This window comes from Lissotriton vulgaris, chromosome 3_1 (assembly GCF_964263255.1).
Source record: "Lissotriton vulgaris chromosome 3_1, aLisVul1.2, whole genome shotgun sequence".
Lineage (NCBI taxonomy): Eukaryota > Metazoa > Chordata > Amphibia > Caudata > Salamandridae > Lissotriton > Lissotriton vulgaris.
Genome location: NC_141689.1, coordinates 929,561,098 through 929,578,829, shown reverse-complemented (window position 1 = coordinate 929,578,829; position 17,732 = coordinate 929,561,098). Strand labels below are relative to the sequence as shown.

At 43.1% G+C, this 17,732-nt stretch overlaps 1 protein-coding gene across 1 annotated transcript in view; it reads right to left on the bottom strand.

Annotated features, from left to right (window-relative positions):
• Nucleotides 1–17,732, bottom strand: part of LOC147727230 (annexin A1-like) — a 671,221-nt gene that overhangs the window by 122,821 nt on the left and 530,668 nt on the right. The window contains exons 6-7 of the mRNA XM_086963596.1: nucleotides 11,561–11,640; nucleotides 11,217–11,273 (exon numbers count right to left, since the gene is read on the bottom strand). Coding sequence (XP_086819722.1) covers nucleotides 11,217–11,273; nucleotides 11,561–11,640 — 137 coding nt within the window. The remainder of the gene's footprint in view (nucleotides 1–11,216; nucleotides 11,274–11,560; nucleotides 11,641–17,732) is intronic.

Below are 17,732 nucleotides of genomic sequence, written 5' to 3'. Positions count from 1 at the left end.
TCTCCTTTAAAGCACTTAGCCAAGGGGCCAATCCAGCTTATTCTCCTTGTTAGAAGAATCTGGCTTGCACATTCCATTGACTAGCCACAATTCTTATCTAGTCAGTGAACACCTCTGTTTTTCAGGGTATTGTCTGATTCCTTTTGGTCCAGTAGTAACTGTGGCACATCAACCATTACTGCCACATACGGGCAAAATTCAGGAGGTAAGATTATAGAGAAACCCACTATACTCTCAATAATCTCCTCACCACCTTGCTTACTACAGTTAATAATTGGTCGGTTCAACTCTTACCTGTCCCCTCTATCAGTGCATGTTTGGTTAAACTGTGATTGCCTTGATTGGGGATGAGTTACTGGCTCATTATGGCCATCTTTACTGCTCGAAGTAGCTCTTTCTTGGGAAACGTGACCTGAATTGCTACGAGTTGGCATGCATGTTTCCTTGGTGGTGGCAGCTATTTCCTGGGGAGGCTGTTTATTACGTACCCCCATTACGCCACTCTGTCTTTCCCATGCACTGTTATCAAGATTACTTAGTATACCATTAATCTTAGCTATTTCACCATTCAAGTTATCTAGTTTATTATGAAGGGTTTTTAGCATTTCTTCAATTCTCAGTGCTACAAGAGCTGTACTTTGTGTCGCATGTGCATTCATTAAAGACTCTTGCTCGGGAGGGGCATCACAGGCCTGGGCTACTATATTCTGTGATGGTCCTTTATTGTTTTTATTACTCCCTACCTTTACCTGGCTCTTTTTACAGCCTCTTTTCCTTTTGGAGTAGGGGAACCATTAGGCGAGTGTAATCGTAATGTGCTGGTCTGTGAATGCAATTCTGTGTTGAGGTTAACAGTACTTTCTGTTATCCTTGGTGTACCTGGTTGCTTGTTTTTAGTGGATTCCCTTAATTGAGCATTCTCCTTCTGAACTACACCGCTAACCCCACTATCGATCTCTTCTATCACTGTACCTGATCCTAATGATAGGCGGGGTTCCGCCCTATCAATTTCTACGTTAATTGCACTGACTCCACGCTCTAGATAGGAATCAATGGTAGTACATGGGGGATTAACTACTACTTTTTTTTATTTCGCACTTGGCTATTACTATTACCCCTTTTGCTAAATGTTGTCCCCTCGTTCAGCAACGAAGTGCAATGTCCCTTGACGGAAAGCCAAAAAAGTGCAAATGCAATGACTTAGGGCTAGGGGTTTTAGGGTCAAGGTGCCAAGTATAAGTCTATAGGACTGGGGGTTTAGGATCAGAAGTGCCAGGTATAAATACAGAGGGCCTCATTACAATGTCGGTCGGAAGGGATTGGACCGGCTTTCGGTCCATCTGAATGCTGTGTTAGAAGCCTTGTTTCCAACTGACTCCGCAACATTTCCGACCGACCGATTACGATGGTCAGAAACCGGTCAGACTTTCCGACTCGGTTCCGACTCGCATCCAAACAGCATTCAGAGAAATTCAGTCAAAGCCAACTCATATGGCTCTATAGAAAGCATTTCTGACCGACGCATTACAATGGCAGATTCGGACAGCCTTTTTTAATCAGTTTCTCCAGCATGGATTGACTGTCGGAAACCAACTTTGGGGGCCCATAGCAGGCCCCTCTTCACCCGGAGGCCTCCGGTTATTGGGTGATGTTTTAGCTTTAGGTATTAGTTAATGTATACAATTACAATTTTAGAGAATTATAGTTTTTATTGTAATCTTAAATAATATATTGGTAGGTTCAATTACTTTTTCTTTTCTATTTTAATAATTTTGTATGTATAATTGTAGTTTTTGTGCTAAAAAGGGATTGAGTTGTCAATGTTTTGTTTCAACAGTATATTAAGTAATACTATATCACTATTTAATTATTTAAAAAGGCTATTATGTAATTTCGTACCTATACTAAATCATCGAACAAATATTTTAGAAACATTGGGGTTCATTTATTTATCTTTTAAAAAGTACCTAATTCTTTGATAAAAAATCTATTAAAAACAGACAATTCATACTTAATCAATTTGCTTCAATGATTTCAATATGTACTGAATGATAAAACCTTTCTGAATTTTTCTAGAATATTTTATTGAAAAATGTAAAATATGTTACTTTTTGAAAATGTGCTATTTTTAACTAGGACAACAAATGAAAGCTCTCACCCTAATATTTGTATCTTCAGCAAAGGCAGTCAGACATGAAATAAAATACCAAAGCAAACCTCCCTAATGTACTCACTTTCACCAATGTGTGTGGGACTGGAATCAAAATAGTAAAACTGCCTCCTCTGATACTCTCCCCAATGTTAATGGGATTGAGGTTAGAATAGTAAGTCTGAACCCATCCCCGAATGTATGCAGGCTCCCCAGTGTTTATTGGGACTAAATCTAGAATAGTAAATATGCCCTTCCACCAATATATACACTTTGTACCATGTTATTATCACTTGAGCTAGAATAGTAAACCTCATACCCCAAAATTCAATGCACTTCTTCCTCCTTAAGGCAGTAGAGTAACTCTGACCTCCACACACACACATATATGCACTTTTCCCAATCTTAGAATAGTAAATTGGGACCCCTAAATATATGCACATTCTCAGAGTTAGTTGGACTGGGGTTAGAATGGAAAAAAAGCTTTACCCAAATATGTGCACTTTCTCAAATGTTAGTGTAACTTAATCTATAATAGTAAATATGCCCACCCCCAATATATGCAGTCTTTCTCTAATGTTTGCTGAACTGGTGTTACATTTAACCCCCCCACCCCCAATATAGGGATATTCCCCAGTGTTCAAGGGATTGAACCAGAACAAACATTAAAGCTGAATATCCAAAATATATGCACCTGTCCCAATGTTAGGGCTAAAGTTAAAATACTAAAACTATCTGCCTCACACCCACCCTAAAAACATATGCAGTTTCTTGAATTTTAAGAGGGATTGAAGTTAGAATAGTATACCTATCCTGCTCCAAATTCTTTATGCACTTTCTCTAATGTTTGTGAAACTTTTATTAAAATAGGTAATTTGATCCTAAAGTTTTCTAATGTTTGCTTTAGTAAAGTAAAGTAAAATAATACCCTTTAATTTTTTTTTCTTAGTTGTGCGGTTTGAAGGGGTTTGGAGTTAACATGCTATGACTACTCATTAAATGTATTTATAAGTTGTTATAGATGCATAAAGCATTTAAAATTATGAAAATATTAAATTTAAAAAACTGTGTTATAACAAATGCTAATTACTACATTTAGAATTACAGTCCATCTAAAAAGAGTGTTTTTTAAAATGTAATAAAAAGTCCATTTTTATAGGACTTTTAAAAATTATTATTTTGTATACATTTGTATGGTTTAAGAAAAAATATGCTTTGTTATTTATATTTGAACTATAATTAGACATGCTTTAATTTTTAAAATATAATTTTGCAAATAAAACATATTTTAGAATATTAGATAGCTATATAGTTGGTTGGTGGGTTGATTAGCTTTATTTCGATATATGCAATATCTTAAAAGCAGTACAGCAGATAAAATGGTCACAATATTTACAACATGTGCAACACCTTTAGAATGAAAAGGAATAAAAACAGTGACACAATTGAGAACCAATATATACAATTAAAATTAAGATTAAATTGAAAGAGAAAGCCTTTTTGCACCAATCAACCAGGACCACTTTAAAAATGTAGACACGCCGCAAACCACCAAGGCGGATGTGTCAGACAATAAAATCCGTAGGGCCACAGAGTGCTGGCGAGTTCCTAGGAGTCTGCACAGTGGTTTAAGCCATTGCCTCCTGGGAGCAGAATAGTCTGGGCATTCAAAGAGGATATGTGCTACTGTCTCGATCCGTTTAGAACAAAGGGCACAGTAGGGGGACAACTGGGAGGACGATTTCCACCGGGATACCAAATCGCTAACAGGTAAAGTCCCCACTCTAAACTTGAAATATAAAGCCCAGTCAAAGGGAATGGAAATCATGTCGAGGTATGGTTCATAAGCCACCACGTCTTTGATCTTCAGGAAATCTGAGGAGGAATTACAGTGACGTGTGTCGACAATGAGTTTAGAAGTGACCCAATCCCAGTAAATTTTCTTTAACGCGGCTTTAGGAGGGGCAGAGCGAGTATCCCAGGCATCACCAAGTCCCAGCTCACCCAAAAGGCATTTAACATCCCTCAGCCATTTAATCCTGTGCCAACCTCCCATAGCCATAACCTCAGCCAATGCCTTAGCATAGGAGGCAAGTTTGGGCACCCTCCAAAGCCGAGCCCACAAGAGCAACGGACGAAGTCGTGCCTGGTCCGCAATTGGTCTACAACTTAGATCCAACAGCACGGGGACTGTGGGTGTACTCAGAGGGAGAGCCAACAGATCTTTCAAGAATTTGGACTCAGATTTTACTAGTACATCCAAATTACCTGTACCCCACAACTCCGCCCCATACAGGGCTGCACTGACCCCTCTGGCTTTGTAGATCTCCAGAACTGGGGCGATAGGTTTTGTTGTGGAGGAACGTTGTTCCCTAAGCAGCACTCCTCCCACCCTTTTGTGGTTAAGCAGCATCTTGTGAATGTGCGGAGTCCAACTCAATGAGTCACTAAGGCGAATTCCCAAGTAATCGAACTCCGATACCCTCTCTAGAGGAGCCGAGTTCAACACCGGGGGCGCCCCAGTTTCCCGGGAGGATTCATGATCAAGTATTTGGTCTTATCAACATTGATCACCAATCCCCTAAGGGAACAAAACTCCTGGAAGAGGTTAAGCAATTTTTGGAGGCCCTGGGGGGTCTTTGCAATGAGGAGGGTGTCATCTGCAAAGAGCAGTGTTGGAATTTGTGTCCCTGCCAGGGAAGGTGCGTCTGCAGGTTCTTTAAGCAGATACTCAACCACACCATTCACATACAAGGAGAATAGGGTGGGAGCTAGCACACACCCCTGGCGCACATCCCTTCTCACTGGGATCCTGTCAGTTTATTCCCCGTTCGTACCCCACCGCACCTGCGCACAATTGCCTGTGTGTAATTTTATCAGGAGCGATAGGATATAAGGGGGCAGCCCCAGACCCTATAAGACCCTCCACAATTCCTCCCTAGTTACCAGGTCAAAGGCAGTCTTGAGGTCGATGAATGCCAAGTGAAGACTGCCTTTGCCCAGCACCACCACCTTCCAGTTCAGTAGGACTAATCTAAAGGCCTGCTCAATAGTCCCAGTGCCTGAGCGGAATCCAGCCTGGAAGTCTGACAAGATGTTATTGTCATCCGCCCATTGTAGAACCCTCCCCAGGATCACCTTCCCTGCCACTTTCTGAGATGAATCAATCAGACTTATAGGCCTATAGTTAGCAGGGTTGTCCTGACAACCCTTCTTAAATATCAGGACAACATCCGCCCCTTTCCAAGATTCTGGTACAGGGGCTCCCCTCATGATGGCATTTAATAGTGTAGAAACCAGCTTCCCCCATTCCTTGGAATTTGCACGTAACAAGTCACCGGGAATCCCGTCAGGCCCAGCGACTTTAAGGGGCACCAGGGACTTGATTACGTCCTCCACTTCTCTGGCGGTAAAAGTGTCTCCCTCTATATCCATTGCGTGGTCCACTAGAGTCCATGGGTTGGTAAAGGCCCCATCAGAAGCGGTGTAGAGAGACAAGAAGTGGCTGAACCAGTTCTGGGCTGGGATATTACATGTCAGCAGAGAGTCACCTGGCCTATCCCTTGATCTTACCAAACTCCAAAAACCCCTAGCATCCCTTGCCAAACTTGCAACCAGGAGGTCCGCCCAAAATTTCTCCTCCCACTCTCTTTTTGCTACTTTCATGGTCTCAAAATAGTCTTTCCTAGCGAGCCTAATTGCAGCCTGGGATTTAGATTTAACTTTTCTTCTACCTGCATTTTTTAGTAAACCACCCCTGTACTTTGGGCAGTTTCTTCCTTTTATTAGCCGCAAGGGCCATGCTGGGGAGAATGAACAAGTTGCTCAAGGCGCTGGTTAGATCACAGAAGGTCATAGAGACCTCCTCAGACAGTCCAGTCAGTGAGTCCAATTTACACATTGCTGCGGCTAGGAGCACCCCTATGTCTGCCACTTTCTCTTTGGACAAAGTAAGCTTAGCCCATTTGAGCCTTCTGCCACTATTAGATGGAATGACTTCATGGGAATGTGGTGATATATGGGAAGAAATTCCACCCCTGGAAGCAAGCCACTGGAGAGAAAGGACAAGTGAGAGAAGATTGTGATCACTCTCAATTGATGGTATGACCTCCATATCCTTCAGGAATTTCCATAGCCTCACGTCAAGAAGAATGTAGTCTATTCTCGACGTATGGTTTGGCCTGTTATAGGTATGGGCTCCCGCTACGTCAGACTTTGTCCTCCCATTAGTAGCCCTAAGATCAAATTCCATATTTAGGGAATTGATCTGTACTGCCACTTGGGTCCACCTCCTTACTGGGGTCAACGCTAAGGCAGGGATCCCCCTCCTGGAGTCCTCCTCGTTGGTTCCCAGGGTATCGTCCAGGCCCAAGGGCTCAAACGTACAGTTCAGGTCTCCCGCCACCAGGGTGCGGGATTTGTCGGGGCGCTGTCTTAGCAAGCCTTCTAATAGGGAAATTGTGGGTGAATGTATACCTCCCTTCATGCCTCTGGCATAGATATTAAAAATGTCCAGGAGCAAGCCACCCTGTGCACCCTTTAACGTAATATTAAGGAGATCAGGTGAATTAGAGAAATTCTGGACCACCTGGCAGTCAAGAGAGATCGCAACCCATATGAGAAGTCCTCCCGAACGGCGTCCCCTTCCCGATGGAGGGGATACAGCGGGGACAAAATAAGTTGAATAACCTACCTTGTGGCAGGGCTCCCTACTCCAGGTTTCTTGGAAAATACAAATAGAGTAGCCCTCCACAAGGACGTTCCAATCCGGTAAGCCCAGCTTCCTCGAGATACCCCCAACGTTCCAGCTGAAAATCCTAAGTTCTGGATCCGCCACAGACGGCCCCCTGTGGGACTCGAGGCCTAATGACCCCCCCATCGGATCTATGGTCCCCAGACCACTGTCCCCACTTTGGGTTCCTATACACAGGTTGATAGCCTGAGCTTGATTAGAGGCTTTGTTTGACTGGAAAGGAAGATTGCTATTGTGTCTACCCAGTTCATTAGGAGCAGGGGCGTTACTAGGGCTCAACGACCCAATAGCCGCCTTTTGGCTGGTATCGGTTCAATAACCAGGAGGCCTCCCATATGACCCAAGCCAGGCTGCCGGTTGGTAAAGAAGTGGGTTGGCAGTGTTCTCAGGATAGGCAGGGATATTGCTCCATCCCCCACCTGCGAGATGTATACCATTAGAGCTTACTGCAGGCCTAGGATAAAAATAGGTTAAATCTACTACTTCTACGCCTGCACTTCCAGTACCATGCTTCTGGTTACAGATTGTTTGGGCAACCCTACAGTCTTTAAAGTTTACCACCACACAATCTCCAACTAATGTAATGTGGGTGTACTTGTAAAGTGCACTGCGACTCCATAGAGTATCCTGGCGCTGAAGACCGCTGGGGAACCCGTCCTGGTTTTCCCTGTGAGATGGTCCCTTTCTGGGTATCTCCAAGGTCAAACCAGGCATCCCCAGCGTCTGTGGGGGGCCGTTGTAGATATCAGGCAAGCTTAATGCCCAGAGTTGACGAGTGTGTTCCCTGGTTAGAGTAGGCACGGAGGCGAGAATTATCGAGTCCGTTTTGACCCTGGTCCACAACCCTGCCGCATCGGGAATTGAACCCTGGTCCCAGGCCGTTCTCTGCTTACGGGTTAGCCGCCTCTAACCAGTGAGCCACACCACTCCACTAAGTGCTTAGTACCATACCCAACCCACCCTACCCTTCTAACTCCTAGGATCAACCCATCTAATCCCCTGGGGAGAGGTCTATTAGCTTTTAACCAATGCATGGTTTTGTTTTTGAGAACCTGATGGGATTCGTATTGGCCTTCCCTCAGGGAGGGTACGCTGGTGAGTATAGCGACATACAGGTGGCACTCAGGGGGTAAGTTCATGGGTGGAGCTGCTAGTGCCGCTTTGGGGGGCAATACTTCTGGCTGAGGAGCTTTTGGGAGGTTAGTGCAGGTTCTTAGTGGAGGGGCATCAACAGGTCCGGTACCATGCCCAATCGGGGTTCCCTTGGGTTTGGTAGGTCCCTTCCTGCCAGGTTGCTCAACCCTGGTAGGTGTCTTAGCCGGGACAGTAAGTGGTTTGGGTGCATTTAGTTGTGCTAAGACCGGTGTTGCGGCCGGCCCTGAGAGTCCAGTGCTACTCAAGGGAGCCACCGTTTGGGTAACAAGTGCATCTGCCGCAGCCTGCTTATTTGCAGTATTTGCCATATTAAAAGCAGCAGTAGGTGCGGCATGTAGAGGAGTAGGGATCACCCGAGTATTGGTATCCCCTCCCAGTCCATCCTCCCTAATTCTACGGTGCAATTTGATAAGGGTTTTGAGGGAGAAGAAGTTATCCAGAGTTGCCTGTTCAAATCTGTCCAGCCTCTCTCCCAACCCTTTTACTTTCTCTACAATCGGGGATAACAGTGATCTCATCAGTTCCTCAATTTGTACAATAGCAGTGGAATTAGGTGGAGCTGCAAGGGAGTCGGTCGTTAAATCTACACATACTTTCTCGACTGACTTACCGAGGTGAGCATCCCCCTTCTCAATCCTGGGATTTTTCATGCCTAGCCCCTCACCTGTTTTTGTTCCCATTCCTCTAACTCCCTGATTCCTTTGTCTCTTATATAGCTTTGGGAAGCTGCCTTTGCGCGGGTTAGCAATCCTCTTCCTTTTAGTGTGTGTTAAGCTCTTTGGCACCGGCAGAGGCACATCAGGTATCTGCGGGGTATGGTTATTAGAAATAGGAATAATAGGGCAGGAAGTAGGGACACATTTGGGCGTGGATCCGAAGTACTAGTAACAGTAGGCATGGGTATAGAAATAGCTGCCAAATTCTCAAGCCTATCTACACTGGCCCTCAGGGAAGCAACCCGTGACAGCTCTTGTATGGGGGAAGTAGTTAGCAAGGGGGCACAATTACTTGCAGGGGAGGTAACAAATGCCAGGGAACCCAAAGATGACCGTTTGGACGGAGGGTGTTCGTGAGAAAGGCGCCGCTCTGTCATAGCAATTTCTTTCCCTATGACAGTGGCAACCGTGTGATAACTTGGTCCATTGGTCCTATGATACAGCTGGTTCCCCCCCTCCCCTCCTCTCAGGCTTCTCCCTGAACGGGTGGACATTACCACAAGACAGCAAACCAGGGATTTCTATTACTAATAGGGAACCCCTCTGTACCTAATGAAACAGTCAAAGATGTAAGTGGGGTGGCCCAGCCCAGCCAAGGACAGCCCCGGACAGCCACAGACTGCCCGCCCTTTGCCCGGTCTTCGCTCGGCGTCCCGCTCGCTTCCCGCGGAGCGTAGACGAACTGTTGAAGTAGGGGCGTTGCAGGCGGGGGGCGTGGCTACCGGGGGCGTGGCCGAGATGGTCGAGGCTGTGCAGGGACTCCTGGGCATGAGAGACCTGCCGTGCACCGCCCCTGAAGCTGCTGCTTGCTACCCGAGTCAGGCAAGGTCCACAGGCGAAGATTCAGAGACAGTCCCCAGCTCGAGCCACAACACCAGGGACCCACAATGCAAGGCACAGAGGATAGCCCCAGGTCACTTCCTTCCTCCAGTAATCGGCCAGTAGTGTGAGCGTCAAGATGGGATACGTAGTCCTCTCCGCACTCCAGCATTGACACAGAGACTCCTCAATTACGGGTGAGATCGGAAATAAGCAAAAGCGCAAAATTCCCTGAGAGCTATAGTCTTAGCCCAAAAGCTAATCTGTGACACAGAGACTCTCCAATGACAGGTAAAGCAAGAAATTGTAATCGTTCTCCAAAAGTTGGCCCGTTCACAAGGTATAACGCTGAAAGAAAGAGCCAGACCATCCGTTTAACAACTGGCCTACCTCGGTCCGATAACGCGGGGAAGAAGAATACCCAGCCTCCTCAGTCTCACGCATTCGTCAGAGCGCAAGCTGCAATAGAACGGGAAAGAAGCACCGCTGTACCACTGCAAGCCTCCGTAGCCTCCGTACCTCCTTCAATTAACGAAGCACAAACAAGGCAAAAAGCACCTTAGGGCGTCCTCATCTGTTAGCGTCTCCGCCTCTCAAGTCGCAGCAGACCGAAGAGTAGCACCTCTGTGACGCTGCAAACCTCCGTTACGTCTGCAGCCACTCCGGACAACGAAGCACCTCGGACACCTCAAAGGACCCGCAAAAGCAGCGAGATTGGAAACGCCAGCCAGCCTGAAACCACCATCTTACACATGGTAGGAGGGGCGAAGGAGATCTGCTATATATTACACTGACGTCAGTCAGTAGTACATATATTACACTGCAGCATATTTATATACTTATCTATTTATGATAAATGTTTTCGTTTCTTAGCAAAATATTAGATTTATTTTAAATTAAAATATTACATTAAATCTAAATTGCATTGCAGTTATTTTTTATATATTGTAGATATGTTGGAATTTGTTCTAATATCAAGTCACCATCTCTTTTTTAATCTATATTTTTAGAATCTATATTTTTGTATTTAATATATTTTAAATATGATGGTTTTAATGTCAACATTTTTGTACTTGCCTTTATAACTATCAAAAGTTGATATAGTGGCCTTAAATATTTTTACTATGAAATGCTTGTATCAATATTTTGCAGTTGATATTCTGACATGCAACTCATCTTCAACTTTAAAACAATATAGTCATTCAGTCCTTAGCGAGAAATAAAATGCAGAGTGGATTTTAAACAAGTTAGCATTTAAATAATTTCAAGATAACAATTACCTAAACACCAAAAGTTTATGTGGTCTTTTCAGAAAGGGTGAGGTGCAAATAATTTAAAATACATTTGGGACAATTGCAGGAGTAAATGTACTTGTGCCAATATAGCAGTGTAAAGAAAAGGCTGAGTGAAATGTAGTTTTAGGAAACTGAGATCAGGTAACTAATTTATGTTTATTGATATATGTAACAGTAAAACATCTTCTATGACATCCGACAAGAGTACACACTCTGCCACGGTTTTTTGTGACATTCTTAACTGTTTAAATACATGAGAAAGAAAAGATGACTACCATATTGTTTTTAGAAGGACAAGACCACCAAGAACCTGTACGTGGAATGCTTACCCCTGCATCCCTGTCCACAAATTCATCATCCAAATGAGTATCGTCACTTCTGTCACCCTGGAAAAATCAATTGCTGTGCGTTAAATTCAGATTTGCAACATGAATTGTTATTAAAAGTGCATACTCAAACCACATGAAATAAACTAAACATTACCAGTCCAAAGACAATCATATGCTTTCAAGTAAAAGCCAAAAACACTCTATCAAACAGACCAACTAACGTGCAATGAAAATACATGTGAGCAAACATCCAAATGAGTGATTAAAAAGGAACAATGAAGAAGATTCTGCTTGAAGAAGGCTCTGTTTATAGACATAAAATTACCTGGGCATGGCATGCTCACCTTGGCTAGTACCAACAAAGTTTTCCGAAAATATCCACTTGTGACTTCGCTAATATCTTTAGACAGCTCAGTATAGAAATCTGCATAAAGGAAATAGAAAAATACCTATAATAGCCACATAATTGCAGCTTGGTAGCTGAAACCTTTCCTGATTGGGTCTGTATTAGTGTGTGGAATAGCACACAAGAGTTAACAAAGTTGAGGGCACTGGATTCACTTAGTGAGCCCTCAAGGCACAAACAGTGTCAAAAAGCTATTTGATAAAATCTACTTTATTCAAAAGGCTTCTGAATACTATAACTCCTGAAAAAAGTAAAATGACTTCCTAGAACACAGAGATGGAAAATGCTATGGGACTAAGACACTGTCACAAGTCTGACTTGCGCACTTTTCAAGACCTACCTGCTGTCACCAAGGCTGGTTTTGGAATCCAAATAAAATTAGACCTTGAAGACCCTTTCCTCTTAAATCCATGTTTTCCTTTGCCATCACTAATAGAGGGGTGGTCAATTAAAATCGTTCAACTATGCTCTTATGACCCAGCAGTGCAGACAGATATTCTATTTGCTGAAATATAAATCCCATTATATCATATGGGATTTATATTTCAGAAGACAGAGACCGCAATGGACCTTGTGAGGAGCAGTGTCATTATTTCTTAACTCCTTAACCACAGCCATTATTTCGCCGTGAGGCGGTTCCGTGGAGTGGGCGGGGCCACGAAGGCCATTGGCCGTTCGCAGCACCAGCGAGGTAGTGCTTGCGACGGCCAACGACAGACGGGAGCATGGAAGGGGTTAAAGAAGACCACCATTCACTTCAACTGATAATCCACTTTCTGACATCACCCCATTGGAGCTCATAATGGAAAATGTATGTCCAATGAAGGAATATTTATGTAAACAATATTTAGGAAAGTCTAGATGACATTCTGGCATAGAAATTTGAAAACGAATTATCGTTAGCTGATGACACTGTGTAACACCATTTTCAAAGGTCAGAAGATAAAAGTGCCTAAGGAATGAAAGTTGGGTAGGAAGATTAGGATAGTCATCATGTGTCAAGTAATTTGAGTAGATATTTACTGTAATATGATAAACAGACTTAAGATGATAACAGCATGAAAAGAGGTCTGTTTTGCAGGATTAGAAGCGTGGATGTGAAACTGCAGAGGTGAGTACATTTGATTGTTGGACTTTGCTGTTTTTGCAGGGTGATCCCCTAACTGTTTGCTTCTTTCTCCTATTTTTTCCTGACCTGTTGTTGTTGGCTACAGGTCTTTGGCCACTTTATCACTGTTAATCAGTGCTAAAGTGCCTCTGTTCTCCCAGAATAAATTATGTTTATGGATTGATGGTTCCCTGGTTGACTATTTAATTTACTGATATAGTGCAATGTGTGTGCCCCACGCCTGTACATCAAATGCTACATGTATGACTGCAGCATTGACTGTTACACCCACATGAGTAGCCCTGAAATGAAATCTCATACCTGCCACTGCAGTGTCTGTGCAGAGTTGTAAACTGCCATGTTGACCTGGCAAGTGCACCTACTTGCCAGGCCGTAATCCCTAACCCCTGTAGTAGGCCCAAGGTTCCCCTATGGGTAGGGTGCAGTATTGGTGAAAGGTAGGACATGTGTGTGACATGTCCTGATAGTGAAATACTACCAATTTCATTTTTCACTATTGAAAGGCTATCTGCCCAATGGGATATATTATGAAACATTTTGTAACATCTTAGAAGTATAACTTCCCACTGTGACAAGATAGACAAATCAAGTTGAGGCTCTCTGAATTCAGAATTTATTAACACATATTTTAACAAAGATGGTTTTTAAATTGTGTGTATGAAAAATCCACTTTTAGAAAGTAAATCAGAATAAGCTAAACGTGCCTTCAAGGGATTTTGGGCCAAATGTAGGAGCCCAAATACCGGTCGTAACGGCCGATTTCGGCAGTTACCGACCGGTATTTGGGTTTTGCTATGTAGGGGGCTGAAAATTACAGAATCGATATAGTTACTGATTCGGTAAATTACCAAATCGGTAGATATACTGATTCTGTAATTCCAAATGTAGGTGGCACAGTTTACAGTGCCACAGGCCCTTAGAAATTCGTTATTTACCATGTAATACTGTTGCATGGTAAATTACGAATTTCTGTGTACATGCACATCTGTGCATGTACACCTGTGCAATATGGCACACATACATGCCCTAGGGGCATGTATGTGTGTCACATTGCACACAAGCCAAAAACTGGGGTGCTACAGGGTGTCAAAGTGACACCCTGTCGCCCTTGGCAATTCGTTATTTTACCGATTCTGTAATTACCGAATCGGTATTTGCCATTGATTCCTATGGACTTCAAGGCCCATAGGAATCAATGGCAAATACCGATTCTTTAATTACAGAATCGGTAAATACCGAATCATACCAATTCAGTATTTTTTACCGAATGAATACCTACATCAGATTTACCGATCCATGAATACCGAATCGGTAAAATTCGGTATTTATGAAGTGGTAAATCTGATTTACCTACATCGGCCCCTTTATTACAGAAAATCTTGTTGATTCAAAGAACTACATCTGTGAAGCCCTAATTAGTGACTTCAAGGAAACAAATTACCAAAGTCAACAATATTCATTCAATGTGAGTGTATCAGCAAAGAAAAGCAAGTCAGGTGTATATTAATTTTTCTAAACTGGTGTGGTGTCCATTTGTGGTGTTATCACTGTATTACTGTGCGTTTTGACTCAGTACAGATACTTTACACATTGCCTTTTGGATTAGCTTGTCTGCTTGTGACAAGCTAAACAGGGGGTTGTCTAAAGTTTATTTATTTATTTTATTTATTTTTTGAGTTTTCTATAGTGCTGGCCAGACCCAGGGGTATCGGAGCGCTTTACAGTCGGTCAGGGTGAAAAAAGTGCGGAGCAGTACAGCAAACAATAAACAAGATACATCCAAGTTCGATTCTTAACAAAGTTGTTTGCCGCCTAAGGGATGGTTTTGAGGTAGTGTTTTGAGGTAGTCATAGTTCCATGGTGGTCTATTGAGGTAGAGTTCGGGAATGCACGGTTGAGGTAGAGGGTTTTTAGACGGCTCTTGAATTCGGGAAAGGAAGGGGTAGTTCTGATGTCCACTGGGATGCAGTTCCAAATTTTTGGTGCGTTGCCGGCGAAAGAGCGTCTGGCAGTTTTTTGTTTCTGGGTTTTCAGGGGGATGCGTAATAGGGAGTTTGAACTTCTGAGATTTCTGGTTTGGCCCGCCTTCTTGAGTCTGGAGGCTAGATATTCCGGTTTCCCTGTGTGCAGGGCTTTGTGTGTGAGACAGGCCGTTCTGAAGTTTGCGCGCATTTCCACTGGGAGCCATTTTAGATCTTTGAGTGCGGTGGATATGTGGTCAAATTTCCTTGCTCCTGAGACCATTCTGGCTGCTGCATTGAGGGTTGTTTTTAGTGCTGCCAGGTGTGAGAGGGCTGTGCCGGATAGGGTTGCGATTCCATAGTCCAGTCTGGACAGGACCAGTGCTTGGGTGGCTTGTTGGAGATCCCTCTGTGGGATGTGTGGATGATTTTGTTGAGGAGCTTCAGATTGAGGAAGGCGCTTTTTGCGGAGTTCTTGATGTGGTTTGTCATTGTAAGTTTGCGATCAAGGGTGATTCCAAGTGATTTTACTGAGTTGGTCAGCGTGAGATTTCCTTTGAGAGCGTCAATGGTTTTCACCCATTCAGTGATTTGCGGGTTGTCATCTCTGTAGGAGATGAGGAGGATCTCTGTTTTTCCTTGGTTTAGTTTGAGGTGTCTATCCCCCTTACCCTGTCTAGAAGAAAGAGTCCCTACTTGGACCTACCTCTGCCAACTAGAGACCCCCATTTCTAACAACGATCATGTTTGAAAGCTGGAGGTTGACTACCTAGATTACATTTCAGAACTTTAAAGATGAAGGTAGTGGGAAGTGAGAGGGCAAAGAGGGCAAAGACGTGTTTCTTTAAAGGGGGAAAATAAAAAGACCACTTAATGGTGTCAGGCAGACAACCTGAGCAGAGAACGAACGATCAATGAATATTGTGAGATATAGAAGACGATAGTAGCGTTTATGAATAAGAGATGAAGGCATTGAATCAGAGACTCAGCAGCACTTGGGATAGCAAGAGTCAGAAAATAACAAAGCTTAGAATCTGATATCAGATTTTGGGGTGTGCAAAACTCATGCAATTTGGTTTTGTACAATATATTGAACTTTGTACAGATTACATGAAATCGCCCTTCATTATACAAGATGCAAAACTGACATTATATTTTAACTGGCTATATTGTATCGAAATAGTTGCAAAATGCATCCTACTGCCAACTTTGGAATACGAGGATGAATGTTACACTAAAAATAGTGCAATAAAACAAAAGCACTGCTAATGACAGCAACTCACGTATTGTTGGGCCTGTACCTTTCTGGAACATTTTTACTGCAAATGGCACATAGTTGCAAGACATGACATTATAGCAGAATGTCGTCTGGCAAGAGTAACGTGGGGTTACTACAATTATGCTGAAATATGCCAGCATAATGATGAATTCACCTGGGCCTAATTAGGAGAATCTAGAGAAACAGAGTCGCATAGAGGTGGCTTGTTGGAGATCCCTCTGTGGGATGTGTGGCTTGATTTTGTTGAGGAGCTTCAGATTGAGGAAGGCGCTTTTTGCGGAGTTCTTGATGTGGTTTGTCATTGTAAGTTTGCGATCAAGGGTGATTCCAAGTGATTTTACTGAGTTGGTCAGCGTGAGATTTCCTTTGAGAGCGTCAATGGTTTTCACCCATTCAGTGATTTGCGGGTTGTCATCTCTGTAGGAGATGAGGAGGATCTCTGTTTTTCCTTGGTTTAGTTTGAGGTGTCTATCCCCCTTACCCTGTCTAGAAGAAAGAGTCCCTACTTGGACCTACCTCTGCCAACTAGAGACCCCCATTTCTAACAACGATCATGTTTGAAAGCTGGAGGTTGACTACCTAGATTACATTTCAGAACTTTAAAGATGAAGGTAGTGGGAAGTGAGAGGGCAAAGAGGGCAAAGACGTGTTTCTTTAAAGGGGGAAAATAAAAAGACCACTTAATGGTGTCAGGCAGACAACCTGAGCAGAGAACGAACGATCAATGAATATTGTGAGATATAGAAGACGATAGTAGCGTTTATGAATAAGAGATGAAGGCATTGAATCAGAGACTCAGCAGCACTTGGGATAGCAAGAGTCAGAAAATAACAAAGCTTAGAATCTGATATCAGATTTTGGGGTGTGCAAAACTCATGCAATTTGGTTTTGTACAATATATTGAACTTTGTACAGATTACATGAAATCGCCCTTCATTATACAAGATGCAAAACTGACATTATATTTTAACTGGCTATATTGTATCGAAATAGTTGCAAAATGCATCCTACTGCCAACTTTGGAATACGAGGATGAATGTTACACTAAAAATAGTGCAATAAAACAAAAGCACTGCTAATGACAGCAACTCACGTATTGTTGGGCCTGTACCTTTCTGGAACATTTTTACTGCAAATGGCACATAGTTGCAAGACATGACATTATAGCAGAATGTCGTCTGGCAAGAGTAACGTGGGGTTACTACAATTATGCTGAAATATGCCAGCATAATGATGAATTCACCTGGGCCTAATTAGGAGAATCTAGAGAAACAGAGTCGCATAGAGGGGGTTAACGGACCATCACAGGGAACATGCTAGATCAATTATGGAGTTAAAGAAGTAGCAAAATCAGAAGTAGACAGTGCTTAATTTGAGACAGTGGTTTCTGGTGCTTTCCACCGGCACTGAATTGTCAACAGACTGCCATATGGAGGCATTGTTTCTCTACATTAAAGATGAGCACAACAACAGAACTTTAGCAATATAAATTACAACATGACTAATAACTACTATCCAAGCAATTCTTATAGCTTTGTGGGTCTGGAATAGTCTAAATTTCACACGTGTAGGAGTGTGATGGTTAGTAGTTGCGTTGGTACTTTCATTGGCAGCGCTGGTAGGGGCAGTGAGTGGTGCAAGTTGCAGTGGCCTCCTGACAACGGCCTTGGCACTTATTTTTTTTATTTTTTTACAATAGCGAGACAAGAGATTGGGAAGATCTTTGAAAATAGATAGGAAA